This window comes from Hemiscyllium ocellatum, chromosome 14, assembly GCF_020745735.1.
Source record: "Hemiscyllium ocellatum isolate sHemOce1 chromosome 14, sHemOce1.pat.X.cur, whole genome shotgun sequence".
NCBI classification, from domain to species: domain Eukaryota; kingdom Metazoa; phylum Chordata; class Chondrichthyes; order Orectolobiformes; family Hemiscylliidae; genus Hemiscyllium; species Hemiscyllium ocellatum.
In genome coordinates, this window is record NC_083414.1 from 27,691,989 (window position 1) to 27,708,056 (window position 16,068).

Below are 16,068 nucleotides of genomic sequence, written 5' to 3' on the forward strand. Positions count from 1 at the left end.
CAAAGTGCTTCATTGGCTGTAAAGTGCTTTGGAGCACTGGTTGTGGAAGGTACTTTCCATGTTTTTGCATACTCTCAGAGGCAACTTAATCTTGGGTTAAAAAGTTTTCATTGCCAAAACACTAACTGGCCTAGATTCATTTCTTAATGTTTAAAGAGGAACAATTTAATTGTTCCACATGAATTTTCACAAAGGAAACATAAAATGTTTCAGCAGTGGGAGGGAAAAATGTTCTACAAGCAAAGTCAAGTAAAAGGATTACTCTGACTACTTCTCACACTCTCAGATTTGTAATTTACTATGTTCTTTATGTATCGGTAAAGAATGGAATTGCATTTTGCTGACATCATCATCCAAGTTTCCACCTTTTTGCAATTGTTGGCACTAACTTTAACTTTGCCGGTGCTGAAATTTAACTTCATCTCCATTTCAACTACTGTGTGACACTTGCATAAAGAAGCCAACAATCAGGACATGGGGGTTTATGATAAAAAAGATGCGGAGTCTACTGCAACAAATTCTGCAGTCACCAAGTTCTCAAACTACATTCTTTCAATGATACAAAACATAATAGACAGCTATACAAAAAAGCCCATTTCAACTAGATGTGCATACCCCAACATGTTTTATTATTTCTCCTAGGCTAAATTTCTGCCATTCTATTCAGATATGAATAGGACACCAAATGGTTCACCAAAAACAAAGGACTGCTCTCTTTTCAAAAGACTGGTTACAGAGTATTATTGACATTGCTTAGGGATAGGTTGCCAGTCTTCTCTCCTGTGAGATGAAATGAAAAAGAATTGAATATTACAGAAATAAACCTCATCTAAAACTGAATTACTAAAGTGCAGTTAAACTTACATCCCTAACTCTCTCTCTCAACACAAGCCAATGAAAATGGTCCTTCTAACATCATAACTTCTTTTGGTGACAGCTTTCACTGTATGCAGTGAGAATCTTGGTTCTGTGCGAAAGATGTGAGACAAATGGAAAAAATGGAATCAAATAGCTGTACTCAATGGAGCTCTTTTCCTCAGCATCAGCAGTATTACTCACTGTGGTTTCCAGGAGACTGGAAACAAATGTTAAGTCCTTGCAGTAAACCCCATGTTTTCTGATTCACATCTAAATGGGGTTGATTCATTTTACTTGTCATGGCATTCCAACCTCCCACTCTGCACCTTCTGCTATCAAACAAGCTCCATAAACCCTATGAAACTCTGGGAAAATCTAAATTAAATTGGAAAACTACTGCTGAGTCCAGAAGATTTCCCAGTTCTGCCAGGAAACTTGCTGTCAGTTTCAGGAAATGACATGACCTCTCCCCCCCCCCCCCCCGCCGAGTTTCTAAGCCAACAGAACTGTAAATTTGCTTTGTCAAATGGAACGAAGTCCCCCAAAATCTCTTTCTTTCTCCACAAAATCTCTTTTTCTCTCCCTGTGAGAGACGTGAAAGCAGAATCTATTTCAGCAATCATGAAAACCTTATTTGCATTTTCTTACTGGTGCACAATACTAAAGCCAATTGTCATGGCCCAAAAAAACAAGAATTAAATTGCATACTTTCTTGTACAGCCCTGTATCATTGTGGACAGTAATACACCAAAGAAGCAATAAAGGACAAATTTCACACATCGCAGTCAGGCACAAACTATAAGTAGTGTGTTCAAAACTTTTTGCGTTAAAAGCTCAACCGTTTTATACTTGCCAGCAACCATTTACACTGTGTCTGCTTCATTTTATAAATGATCAGTCTGGTTTTCCAAAGGAAAATAAAACATGCAAGACCATTCAAATTCTTGAATGACTCAGAATTCAGCCACACTAAAAGATAAAAAGACATAAAGGTTGACATACCTGATGGTCCTCACAGAGATACAGTATTTCCACATTAGATTCCACATTGTATTGACATCACCAATTTGAATGTTTTATTCTCACAGACTGTGGAGTTTTACAGTTGCAGCAAAGAGCTGCCTTCAGGAGCAAGGCAAATTATTTCCTGGTGCAGCCAGTTAATGACTCACAGGCTTGAAACAATTTCCACCAGAACTTATTTAAGGAAAACGCACTAACATTTCAAGGAAACTGCATTAAAAGTTTCTTTGCTTAGCTTCTTGTTGTCCTTGCAACACTGATTTGTTTTCCTGATTGCTGATCCTGAAAGTGAAAATGTATGACGCTCACAAATTTACCAAGTAAGGTAAAAGTCCAAACAGTCTGATGAGGTTTGACAGTCGAGTTCACCATTGGGTAATGCTGGCTGTCTGTGGGGCCCCTTAATATTACTTACCAGATGACAGCAAGGATTTAACAATACACCCTAAATCATCTGGTGGGGACTGTTTAAACTCCCAGCTGCCTGAAGAATTTCCAACTTGTCTAGTACAATAAAACAGTACATATGCAGCCAGTGATGAATAGATCAGAGTTTTTGCATAACACATTTGACAAGAAACTGTAAATTGAGGTTTCAGAGATTATTTTCAGCAGTCATACTACTTGAAGATCATGCAATTTCATAACTCACAAATTAACATTTTTAGAGCATTATATACCGAAATCTGGAAGCATTTTACTCAACAATTTTTCTCATGAAGTTTAGGTAATAATACTGCAAAACATGGACTGGATTTTAAGTTAATGTAACTTCTAGCAAATGCATCAGATCAGATTGCTTGAGTACATATATTTCATTGAGTGTTAGATTTCATATCACTTAAACTGAAAATTCCTGAAGGATGTTTCCTCTGGCATTGTTGGGGGTGCTTATGTCCTGGTTCCAGATACAACCCCCAAAGTTGCAGAGCAAAGGGCAAACTATTTAAAATACAGAAGAAATGGCTGTGGAAGTCTAGTCATTGAGAATATTCAAGACAGTCCAATCACTTATGAGATAACACTGACTTCAAACAATAAAGGGGGATAACATCAAAAATTGGCATTCTACATATCATGGTTCATCAGCTATGTCAGAATGAGCTCAAGGGGCAGAATGGCCTATTCCTATTTTTATGTTCCTCTTTCAAAAATATGGCAATTCTAACAGTCCCCTGAAGCCCAAATGATGGAAAATGTTTTTTTTTCCATGTAAGAGTTATATGCCGTCAAGGAGAAAGTGAGGACTGCAGATGCTGGAGATCAGAGCTGAAAACGTGTTGCTGGAAAAGTGCAGGTCAGGCAGCAAAGGAACAGGAGAATCAAAGTTTTGGGCATAAGCCCTTCGTCAGGAATCGGGCTTATGCCCGAAACTTTGATTCTCCTGTTCCTTGGATGCTGCCTGACCTGCTGCACATTTCCAGCAACACATCTTCAGCTTATATGCCGTCAAGCCTCCTACGACACCATATCCTCAATGCTAACTCATGACTGTGTTCCTCTCCATCCCTCCCAGGAGGCAAATGCCATTTCCAAAGCTAGCTACCCAGTTTCCACATGAGATAATGTCAGGTGCTATGTAGAAATAAATAAAACAAAATTTTCACAATCTAATATAGTCCACACTCATACGTTTAATGAAAAAACCCTCTCATTTAGAACCCACTTCCAAAATATTTACACCTCATGGTTGACCAGGCTGAATGGTCTTTCACTCAAACTCCACAAAGACAGCTAATCCTTTAACAGCTTCACTAAACAGTAAATACAACTGAATTCAGAAACCCCCAAGGAATTAAGTGTAGCTTTTGAAGCCAAGCATTTCATATTTATGAAAAAAAATAATTCTTAAGAACAAAATAGTCCTTAGAGAAATGTCAAGGTTCCTTGCCACCATTTGAGAGCACCTACACTATTTTATCAATTCATGTCTCCTACAAAGTGGATTAGAACATAGAACATAGAAACATAGAAAAATACAGCGCAGTACAGGCCCTTCGGCCCTCAATGTTGCGCCGACCGAATCCTACCTAACCTACACTAGCCCAATAACTTCCAAATGCCTATCCAATGCCCGCTTAAATGACCATAAAGAGGGAGAGTTTACCACTGCTACTGGCAGGGCATTCCATGAACACTCAACCCGCTGTGTAAAGAATCTACCCCTAACATCTGTCCTATACCTTCCACCCCTTAATTTAAAGCTGTGTCCCCCTGTAACAGCTGACTCCATTAGCGGTAAAAGGTTCTCAGATTAAAACCCTGGATCAGTCAAACGGGGTCTTTCTGAATTCAACGTCGAGTTCAAATGATCTTGTTGAGTTCAGGTTTTCCTCCTGAACAAATTATGCCTTGCCTATTTCCTCTATTGCCAAAAAATTGGATTTGTCAGAATGTGCGCGTGCATGTTTGGGATGGGGAGTGGGATGGGCAGTGGAAGAGAGGAGGGGCAGGTGAATTATGTATCCAAGCCTCAAATGTCATTTTCAAGTATCAAATCTGTCTCTGCATTCTGAAGGCATGTTCATGTTATTGCAATCAATCACTCTTCCATCTGAAAAATAAATGGTACTAGTCTCACCACCAGATTTTGACAGCACAAAATGCACTACAGTTCAAAAATTCATTCATTTAAATAAGCTATTTAAATTTCAATGAAGACTCATTTCTTCTTTGTGAGGTTCACAATAGACACAACGCTATATTTCTGAGATGGTGAGTACCAATTGCTGTACCCAAAAATATAGGCACATTAGCTCTTTCATGCAAATTTAATAAATCAGTCAGAACATACAGCATAAAAACCTAATACTTTCATACAAATATAAATCTATCTATAGTAATTCAAAGATATCTACAGATTTAGACATTATTAGCAGTAGGAGAAGAAATACTTATGTTCATTCACTTTTGAGAACTATGGAGCTCAAAATGGTCATTTAGTTTTAATTCATGTAATTTTGGGTTCACTGATTAGACCAGCATTTATTGCCTATCCTGAGTTGCTTTTCAGGAGGGGGTGAGCAGCCTTCTTGAACTGCTGCAGTCCAGTGTTGCTGCAGAAGCAGTTTCAAGATTTTGACCCAGCAATACTGAACAAAACATGTATTTCAAGTCAGGATGGTGAATGGCTTGGAGGGGGACTTCTAGGTTGTGGTCTTCCCTTGCATCTGTTGCCCTCATCCTTCCAGATGGAGTGAGTTTGAGTGTGCTGAGGGGCTTTGGTGAAATTCTGCTATGAATCTTGCAGATAATCACAGTTGCTACTGGTGTCATTGGTGGAGGGACTAAATGTTTCTGGATGCGGAGCCAGTCAAGTGGGCTGCATTGTACTGGATGGTGACAAGTTTCCCCGAGTGTTATTGGAGCCGCATTCATCCGGGCAAGTTAGGAGCATTCCATCTCACTCCTGAACTTATGCCTAGCAGATGATGGTCAGGTTTTGGGGAGGTCAGGAGGCAAGTTACTCACTGCAAGATTCCCAGCCTCTGATCTACTCTTGTAGCCACAGTACTTACATAACTAGTCCAGTTCAATTTCTGGTCGATCGTAACCCTAGGATGTTGATAGTAGAAAAGTCAGTGATGATGACACTATTGCAAGTCAAGAGTCTTGGTGGAGATGGTCACAGACTGGTATTTGTATGGTGTGAATGCCAATTTCCAATTGTCAGCCCAAGCTTGGGTATCATTCAGGTCCTGTTGCATTTGGAGGACTGTCTCAATATCTGAGGAATCGCAAATGGTGCTGAATATTGTACAATCAGCGGACATCCCCACCTCTCATGGAGGGATGGTCATTGATGGAGTAACAGATGATGTTGGGTTGAGGACACTGGCCTGAAGAACTCTTGCAGAGATGTCTAACAGCTGAGACGACTGACCTCTAACCACCACAGCCATCATCCTTTGTACCAGGTACGACTCCAAAAAGAGAACTTTCTCTTTGATTTCCGTTAACTCGAGCTCCTCAATGCCACACCAGTCAAGTACAGCTTTGATATCAAGGGTTTTCACTCTCAACACACTTTTGGAATTCAGCTGATTTGTCCACGTTTGTACCAAGGCTGTATTGCAGTCAGGAGCAGAGGGTCTTAGTTGGAACCTGATCTGAGCATCAGTGAGCAGGCTGTTGCTAAGCAAGTGTTCCTTGATGACACTGATGACGACAGTTCCCATCACTTTACTGGTGATCAAAATGGGGCACTAATTGGTTTTCTTTATGGCATATAAGATAGACTGGGCAATTTTCCACATTGTCAGGTATATGTCGATGTTGTAACTGTAGTGGAACAACCTGGCTAGGCATCAGCCTGCTTGGAGTACTAGCCTTCAGTATTATTGCAGGAATGCTGTTAAGGCCCATAGACCTTGGCAGTATTCATTGCTTCCAACTGTTTTGAATATTGTATAGCTTGAAACAAATTCTGAAGACTGTCATCCATGATAGTGGGACATTTGGAGGAGGCAGAGATGGTCAATCACTCTGCATTTCTGGCTGAAGATTGTTGCAAATTCTTCAACCTCATCTTGTGTACTTATGTGTCTGTCCCTTTTATTATCGAAGACAGTAGGTTTGTGGATCCACCTCTTCCAGTCAGTTGTCTAGCCGTTCACCACCAGTCACAATTGGATGTAGCAGGACTGCAGAGTTTAAAGCTAATCTATACATTGTGAAATACTTTTGTCCTGTCCATCACTTGTTCCTTATGCCAACTGGTAGACAAGTAGTTCTGTTTTGCAGGTTCACCATGTTGACACCTGATTTTTAGGTATGCCTGGTCATGTTCCGGACATGCCTTCCCTGTACTCTTCATTGTGCATTTATTCTGGTGTCAAAGTCTTTGTACAATTGTATTTTTCTGATTGACCTGACACTACTAATGGCACTGTCCTTTCTTATAGATTTCCATTATAATCATTAGGATATTAGAATTCTACAAAAATGATTTCCAAGGCATGATCATACTTAATTGTTGTAACAATTCTTTGCCTTTGAATTCAACCAAGGACTGGACATTTCACTGACAAGAATAAGTACACAAATAGAACCTTATGAATAATGACATCACTATAAAATATGAATTACTTTTTGACCAATTCAACTGCAAATACATTTTATAGCAATGACAAGTAGATTAAAAGACATCTTTAAAGGTACTACTGCAAGTCAACATCCAGTTAAGAGGTACTTAATCAACTTGTACTTAAAATACAGGCTTTGAGTTAGCAAAAATACTAAAAATGAAATTCTTGAGAATTTTCCTGAACCTAGGCTTGCCAAAGGAAATTGACAATTTAGTTTACGAGATTTGCAAATGTTGCCATGATCTTTTCTTATATCACTATTTCCATGTTAATTACATATTTCAAGTGTTTGGAAACAAACAATTGCTATTTTCAAGCTTGCCAAAATCTAATTCTGGATGAAGTCACTCTTGAAGTTTCAAGAAACACAAGAGTAAACTGAATTAATAGGTAACAGTTTATTATGTGTATGTCCTGTTTGGAGTCTTTTGAAGTGTTCTGATACAAATTTTTACAGGATTTAGAAGAAATTTGCTAATACAGTATTTCAGTTTATGGGATGATCCAAAGCATTCATTCAGGAAAAAGGGGGAAAAAAAAAAGAGATAGAATATTTCCTTTGAAAAGTTATTAAAAGTAGCTAGGAATGTGGAGTAATCAGATCAGCCATGATCTTAATGAATTGTAGAGCAGGCGAAAGGGGCCAAGTAGCCTATTCCTGCTCAGCCTAATGTGTGTGTGTTCTCAGCAACACTCATTGTTGTTATACAGAGAAATGCAATAGTCAACTTGCGTTTAAGCAAGATCCCAAAAATGAACAAATTAATACATGACCAGACAAAGGTTTCTGGTAATGCTGGTTGAGGAAAGAACCTTTTCACTCAGGCTCATCTTTTTTGTGCAAAATTTCCATGGATTGTCTTCATGCAAGTACTTTTACCGTATAAAAATTAGCTATATCTAAGTTATTGCTGTAGCTGAGCAACAACTGGCAAAATATGTTAATATTTCCAATGAGAACATATGCACAGTGTTTCAAGTTCATTTTGGCTCATGTATGCTAACACTAGTAATGATTCATACTGAAATTAGTAGATTGCCACTGGAGATGATAGAGCCTGTGTTAGGAATACCAGCTCTCACATCCCCACTTGAACCCACTTGCAGTATGTCCTTCTTGTCGCTTTGACAACACGGCATGGACAAAAACCATGAGGTTTTAAGACTCTGCAATGCTTCCAGTTCTTCACATCCTCTGCACAGCAGTGGCAGGGTCCAAAGCAATACTTTGCAAGTGTTGATGTGACTTGGTTCAGGCTGTGATACTTTGGGGATCACATTTCATTTTAAGATAATTTGCATTGCTGGACTTTTGAAATCTTCTCAAGATGACCTAAGGGCCCAAGAACTTCATACTCATCATGACATGGGATCCTTCATGTTTATCTGAGTTAGCAGATAGCCTTTCAATTTTGTGTGGCACTGGAAATGCATAGTGCCATCAGCTCTGCAAGGAAAGATCTGCCCAGATTTTACGCTTGTGATTTGAAGCGGAGAGTAACAGAAAAGGTCACACAGAGCAACAACCAAGCTTTTTGTTTTTGTTTCATTTGTTGGATGTGGACTTTGCTGGCTAGGCCAGCATTTAATACCCATGGAGTTGGTGTGGTCAGCCTCTGCCTTGAACCACTGCAGTCTATATCCTCTAAGTGCACCCACAGCTCTGTTGAGTTTCAAGATTTTGATCTCTACAGAAAGCTATATGTTGTGATGATATAAATTTATATTTTATTCCTGAGCAAGCCTTAAGAGATAACCACAATACGGGGATTTTCTTTCCTATATTCAATTTCCTGGAGGTTGACATCTGCCTTTGTTCAACATGTCCTATTGAGGGTGAAAGGAAAAGGCTGGTAGGTATAGGGAATGCTGGATGACTAAAGAAATTGAGCATTTGGCTAAGAAAAAGGAGGAAGTATAGACAGAGATTGAGTGAATCCTTAGAAGAGTATAAAGGCTGTAAGAGTATACTTAAGAGGGAAATCAGGAAGGCAAAAGGGGGACATGAGATAGCTTTGGCAAATAGAATTAAGGAGACTCTAAAGGTATTTTCACAAACATATTAAAGACAAAAAGCTAACGAGGGAGAGAATAGGGCCCATCAAAGATCAGCAAGGCAGCCTTTGTGTTGAGCTGCAGAAAATGGGGGAGATACTAAACGAGTATTTTGCATCAGTATTTACTGTGTAAAAGGTCTTGGAAGATATAGAACGTTGGGAAATAGATGGAGACATCTTGAAAAATGTACACATTACAGAGGAGGAAGTGCGGGATGTCTTGAAACGCATCAAAGTGGATAAATCCCCAGGACCTGATGAGGTGTACCCTAGAACTCTGTGGGAAGCTAGGGAAGTGATTGCTGGGTCTCTTGCTGAGATATTTGTATCATTGATAGTCATAGATGAGGTGCCAGGAGACTGGAGGTTGGCTAACCTGGCGCCGCTGCTTAAGAAGGGTGGTAAGGACAAGCCAGAGAACTATACACCGGTGAGCCTGACGTCGGTGGTGGGCAAGGACAATCCAAAGGGTCTTACAAACATATTAATGACAAAAGGATAACTAGGGAGAGAATAGGTGATGGAGGGTTGTTTTTCAGACTGGAGACCTGTGACCAGTGGAGTGCCACAAGGATCGGATCTGGGTCCAGTACTTTTCGTCATTTATATAAATGATGTGGATGTGAGCATAAGCGGTATAGTTAGTAAGTTTGCAGATGACCACAAAATTGGAGGTGGAGTGGACAGCAAAGAAGGTTACCTCCGATTGCAACAGGATCTGGACCAGATGGGCCAATGGGCTGAGAAGTGGCAGCTGGAGTTTAATTCAGATAAATGTGAGATGCTGCATTTTGGGAAAGCAAATCTGAGCAGGACTTATACACTTAATGGTAAGGTCCTAGGGACTGTTGTTGAACAAAGACCTTGGAGTGCAGGTTCATAGCTCCTGAAAGTAGAGTTGCAGGTAGATAGGAAGGCAGTTGTTATGCTTTCCTTTTTTAGTCAGAGTATTGAGTACAGGAGTTGGGAGGTCATGTTGCAGTTGTACAGGGCATTGGTTGGGCCACTGTTGGAATATTGCTTGCAATTCTGGTCTCCTTCCTATCAGAAAGATATTGTGAAACTTGAAAGGGTTTAGAAAAGATTTACAAGGATGTTGCCAAGGTTGGAGGATTTGAGCTATAGGAAGGTTGAATAGGCTGGGGCTGTTCTCGCTGGAGCATCAGAGGCTAGGGGCTGACTTTATAGAGATTTATAAAATCATGAGGGGCATGGATAAGATAAATAAAGTCTTTTCCCTAGGGTGGGGAGTTCACAACTAGAGGGCATAAGCTTAGGGTGAGAGGGGAAAGATACAAAAGAGACCAAAGGGGCAACTTTTTCACGCAGAGGGTGGTACGTGTATGGAATGAGCTACCAGAGGAAGTGGAGGAGGCTAGTATAATTGCAACATTTAAAAGGCATCTGGATGGTATATGAATAGGAAGGGTTTAGGCCAGGTGTTGGCAGGTGGGACTAGATTGGGTTGGGATATTTTGTCGGCATGAACGAGTTGGACTGAAAGATCTGTTTCCATGCTGTACATCTATATGACTCTATGACCTTCCCAATATCAGAGTTTCTAATGATGAATGTTCTAATATCATTCAAACTTATTCAAAGCAGGTGAAAATTTATCCATTTCTTGAGTTTCAGTAATCATGACAATGACAAGCAGCTAAGTGCAACTGGCCCCTCACAACAACACAAAATGGCCATGGACCAACTGCAATTCTTTCGAGCCTGTGGACATGCTAATTCCCTATTCTATCTCACCTGAATTATGAATTATGTGCACTGAATGGCTTGAGAAAAATATTCAAAGGCAAATCAAATACTATTGCAGAATTTTTAAAAAATCACATCAATAATATTCCATCAAGGAGATTTGAACAGAGCGCTTCTAGTCAATGTTCAACATATTGGAGCTCTGATGATAGTTCATTGACCCAAAATGTTAACTCCAATCCTTACCACTGCTGCTGTAAAACCGGAGTATTTCCAGTATTTTTTTTAAATTTCAAAACACTATTCAATTGAGGGTTGGAGGATTTGAGCTATCGGGAGAGGCTGAACAGGCTGGGGCTGTTTTCCCTGGAGCGTCGGAGGCTGAGGGGTGACCTTACAGAGGTTTGCAAAATTATGAGGGGCATGGGTAGGGTAAATAGGCAACGTCTTTTCCCTGGGGTCGGGGAGTCCAGTACTAGAAGGCATAGGTTTAGGGTGAGAGGGGAAAGATATAAAAGAGACCCAAGGGGCAACTTTTCCATGCAGAGGATGGTATGTGTATACAATGAGCTGCCAGAGGAAGTGGAGGAGGCTGGTACGATTGCAACATTTAAAAGACATCTGGATGGGTATATGAATAGGAAGGGTTTGGAGGGATATGGGCCGGGTGCTGGCAGGTGGGACCAGATTGGATTGGGATATTTGGTCGGCATGGACAGGTTGGACCCAAGGGTCTGTTTCCATGCTGCACATCTATGACTCTATAATTAAACATTAGATTTAAGTTTGTTCCAAACTGAAACTAAGTTTAACATGAGGGAACAAGTACAAGTTTCAGCATTCCAAACCACCTAAGATTTTCCAGACTCTACTCTCAAAAGGTCACTAACTGTCGCAACCTCTCCATAAAATGTCTAGGTGGTTATTGAACAATCGTTAATCATCATTGCATAAGCCAAAGAACAACACCTAATCAGCACATCTACCCACCAGATCAGGATGGTAGCAGGTTTGGCTGCTGGTCTGTGTTTAACAGCCTTTGAACTGCTGTCATCATGAGTTTTCATTGTCTTAGTCAAGGGAAGCTCAATGATTGTTTAAACCAAAAGTACCAGGCATTGATATGGCTAAACTAACAATATACACAGGTGTTTTGCTTGGCCTGGTATGAAAAGTAGCTCCCTCTCCAACACAAAGATCAGGTGGTGACCTCACGAGCTAGTTTAATTTTTTTCTCCAGGCACTGCAGGTAAAATAAAATAGCCTTAACACAAAGGCTGCCAAATTTGTAGAAAAACTTCCCATTTCTCACACTATTTGAATAGCAACTCTTCCCAATTAAAATGACTTTTATTGAGATCAGTGATAGTAATCCTAAAGCCATGCACAGTGCAACAGTCATCAAGACAGTAGAGGAGACTGGATAACCTCCAGTGAGATATATGAAGGAAAATGGAAAAGGAGAAAATTACAGCCATCTAATACACATTCTACATTTATGGGCCAGAATTTTCCAATACTGTGCTCATCAGTTGACTAGTATCCCTCTACTTAAGTAAATGAGTGGACAAATGCCATACTGGTAAGCTCAGAGGCAGAGATTTTCCGATTATAATGTTCAAGAGTATTATTAATACTCTGAACACATGACTTCATCTCAGCACATCGGTATGTTAAGTAATGAAATACTTTGGTTTTTTTTTTAAAATCTGTTCCTTTAGTGTGGGGCAATTATTAAACAATTCATGTTTCTGCAAAACCATTCAAGTGTGCTAGTTTTTGTCAATATCACCACTTATTAAAAAAGGGAAAGGAACAAATACATATCAATAACTTTGATTTCTGTAGGACACTTAACATAATGAAATATCGCAAAGATGTTTCCCAGAAACATGATAAAACATAGTATCATATTGAGCCTAGTTCGGAGATATTAGATCAGCTGACCAAAAGCTCAGTGAACAAGGGACTTAAGAATGGACTTTATAAAATGAGAGAGAAGTACTAAGGCAGTGGAATGGAGAGGAATCGAAGAGCATGGTGTCCCAACATGGCCCAAAAAAGAAGCAATTATAATTGGTAATGTACGAGATGTCGGAATTAAAGAGTGTTGAGGGAATGGAGGAGATAGCAAGATTGAGAGGGCAAGGCCATGGTGGGATTTGAAAACAAGGATGGGATTTTTCAAGTCAAGGTGTTATATTACTGGGAGGCAACAAATTAGTAAGCATAAGGATGATGATGAACAGAAATCTAGTGCAAGTAAAAACACAGGCAACAGAATTTGAAATGACTAAGGCTACGGAGGGAGACTGTGGGAGACCAGCTGGGTCTGAGTTCGTAGAATTGAGTTTAGAGGGACAAGCAGAATTGGAGGGTGTCAGCAGTAGATGGGCTGAAATGGATGAAGTTGAGTAATGTTGTGCAGAGTGAAGGGGCTCAAGTGGCCAAATAGGGCTGAATGGACTGTTTCTGTGGAATATATTCAATGTAATTCCATGTGCAAAAGCTGAGCATGCAGTTGCATTGATTTCACCAAATAATGGAATGACAAATTCCTCACAGTGCAGATATTATTTAGCCCTTATTGCTCATTAAACAGTTTTACTAAATGCCAGAAGTTAAAAATTGATCAAACTTAAAACTTTGCAACAAGAAATGTTCAAGTTTGATTTAAAAAATTGCTCTATCATTTCTACAAGAACATCAAACAACTCGAGGAAACTAAATGACTGCTGATAACGAGTTATGACAACATTCTGGAACTGTGTGACTCTTATTTGTTCAGCTTCAAACAGTACACCAGAGAATTCTTTGATAGAGTCAAAGGCACTGGATCAAAGGCATCATCAAAACAAACCACTTTCAATTTTTTTGAAGACATGAATTTTAAAATTAAAACTGGCATAAAGTTGCAGGCCAATATAATTTCCATTTTTCAAAAACAAAAAAAGATGTAATGCTCACACAGAGAATAGGATAAGTTGGGGAAGCAGACAGCGGTCTTGAATCTCTTAAAAAAAATTAAGCAAGCCTAGCTTGCTATGTTCTTCCAGCCTCCTGCTTGTCTACTTTGGATTCTAGCATTCTGTAGTTTGTTTGTCTCTAACTTGAATTTCTAAAGGGCTCACCTCACATTTATCTGCATCCAACTCCATTTGCCACCTCTCAGTCTAATTCTGCAGTTTATCAAAGTCCCTCTGCAACCTGCAACATTCGTTCACACTGTCTATTACTCCACCAACTTTAGTGTCATCTGCAAACTTACTAACCCATCCACCTATACCTGCATCCAAGTCATTTACAAAAATGACAAACAGCCATGGTCCCAAAACACATCCTTGTGGCACACCACTAGTAACTGAATTCAGAATATTTTCCATCAACCATCACTCGCTGCCTTCTTACAGAAAGCCAGTTCCTAATCCAAACTGCTATAATCACCCTCAATCCCATGCCTCTGCATTTTCTCCAAAAGCCTACCATGTGGAACCTTATCAAAGATTTTACTGAAGTCCATGTATACCACATCAACTGCCCTACCCTCATCCACCTGTTTGGTACCCATCTCAAAAAACTCAATGGAGGTTTGAGAGATATGACCTGCCCTTAACGAAACCATGTTGACTATCTGCAATCAAATTGTTGCTTGCTAGATGATTATAAATCCTCTCTCATTATCCTTTCCAAAACTTTTCTTACAATAGACATAAGGCTCACTGGTCTATAATTACCCGGATTATCTCTACTGCCCTTCTTGAACAAGGGCACAACATTTTCAATCCTCATCAGTGAGTGTGTCTTTGTTTAGCCTGTCCCAGGATAGATGTATTGTCCCAGTCAAACTGGTGTCTCTCTCCATCTGTGTTTATGGATGAGTGATAGTTGGTCATGTCTTTTGGTGGCGAGTTGGTGCTCATGTATCCTGGGGCTAATTTCCTACCCCTCTGTCCAATGTAATGTTTGTTGTACTGCAATGTAACATGGACTACCATTGTACCTTGGGGCTGGAGTAGTCTGGTCATCATTTCTGAGATGTCCTTATTCTATGGCAGGGTGGCTAGAGTTTCTGGGTGTGTTGTCTCTTCTTGTATAGGTCTGTTGTGTAGGAATCAGCAGATTGTGTTTATCGGACACCTGTTGTTCCTGAATATGTTGTACATGTGTTTTTCTTCGGCTTCTCTTAGTTCCTGGGTGCTGCAGTTAAACAAAGTGCAGTTAAATGAGCCATAATACACTGTAGCACCCAGGAACTAAGAGGACGACCAGACTACTCTGGCCATTAGGCATCATGGTTGCCCATAAACCTATTACCACAATGAAACAACACCTGATGAATTTAAAGTACCCACATCAATAACCAGCAGAACAATCGTTGCACCCAAAATATCTTGCAAGGACTGCAACAAACATTAGATTGGATGGATGGGCAAGAAGCTAGCCACCAGGATACATGAGCACCAACTAGCCACCAAAAGACATAACCAACTATCACTTGAATCCATACACACTGATGAAGAGGGATACCAGTTTGACTGGGTCAATGCACTCATCCTGGGACAGACTAAACAAAGATACACACGGGAATTCCTAGAGGCCTGGCATTCAAACTAAAACTCCATTGACAAACATATTGATCTGGACCCCATTTACTGATCTCTCAGAAAAAGAACCGGAAGTGATATCACCCACCACAACAGATCAAGACACACAAATAGAAAGTGGGACAGAATGCCAGCGCTTCATTGGAGGCTCACTGATGTGACCCAGCATGGTAACAAAACGTCCGAGAGCAAATCTACCAGCTCAGCGATCGAACTTATACGGCGAAAGTGCGGGGGATCCAGTTCGAGTTTAGAGTATGCTGGAAAAGCACAGCAGGTCGGGCAGCATTTGAGGAGCAGGAAAATCGATGTTTCGGGCAGAAGCCCTTCATCAGGATGCTGCCTGACCTGCTGTGCTTTTCCAGCATCACTGTAATCTAGACTCTGATCAAACTTACAACCTGAACGACAGCCATATCGAATACAGAAGTAAAAATTTCCTTAAAGTGACTGATTAATTGCAGAAGCTTGAAACCAGACAGTTTCTAGCTTAATTCCTAACTCCGTCTCTAGTGGCTTAATCAGGAAACCACTAAATACAATTTAGACACATGGCTGTCATTACAGTTTTTATGTAGTATTTCTGCATAAACTAAACACACACATATCTCATCTACAATAGTCACTAGTTAAGATGCTCCAGAGTAAATATTGCAATAATACATTATTAAAAATGTCACGTGAAATATTTGATTTAGTAAATTACTCCTTGATAGTTTTATAAATGTGGCA

At 40.0% G+C, this 16,068-nt stretch overlaps 1 protein-coding gene across 3 annotated transcripts in view; it reads right to left on the reverse strand.

Moving 5' to 3' along the window:
- Positions 1 to 16,068, reverse strand: part of iqsec1b (IQ motif and Sec7 domain ArfGEF 1b) — a 487,182-nt gene that overhangs the window by 161,732 nt on the left and 309,382 nt on the right. Inside the window, exon 1 of one of the 3 annotated variants that reach the window (XM_060835546.1) lies at positions 1,861 to 2,002. The exons of the other annotated variants lie outside the window; for them this stretch is intronic. Within the exon in view, the coding sequence (XP_060691529.1) occupies positions 1,861 to 1,907 (47 nt within the window). The 5' untranslated portion in view covers positions 1,908 to 2,002. Of the gene's footprint in view, positions 1 to 1,860; positions 2,003 to 16,068 lie in introns of those variants that run through there. 3 annotated transcript variants of the gene reach the window in all.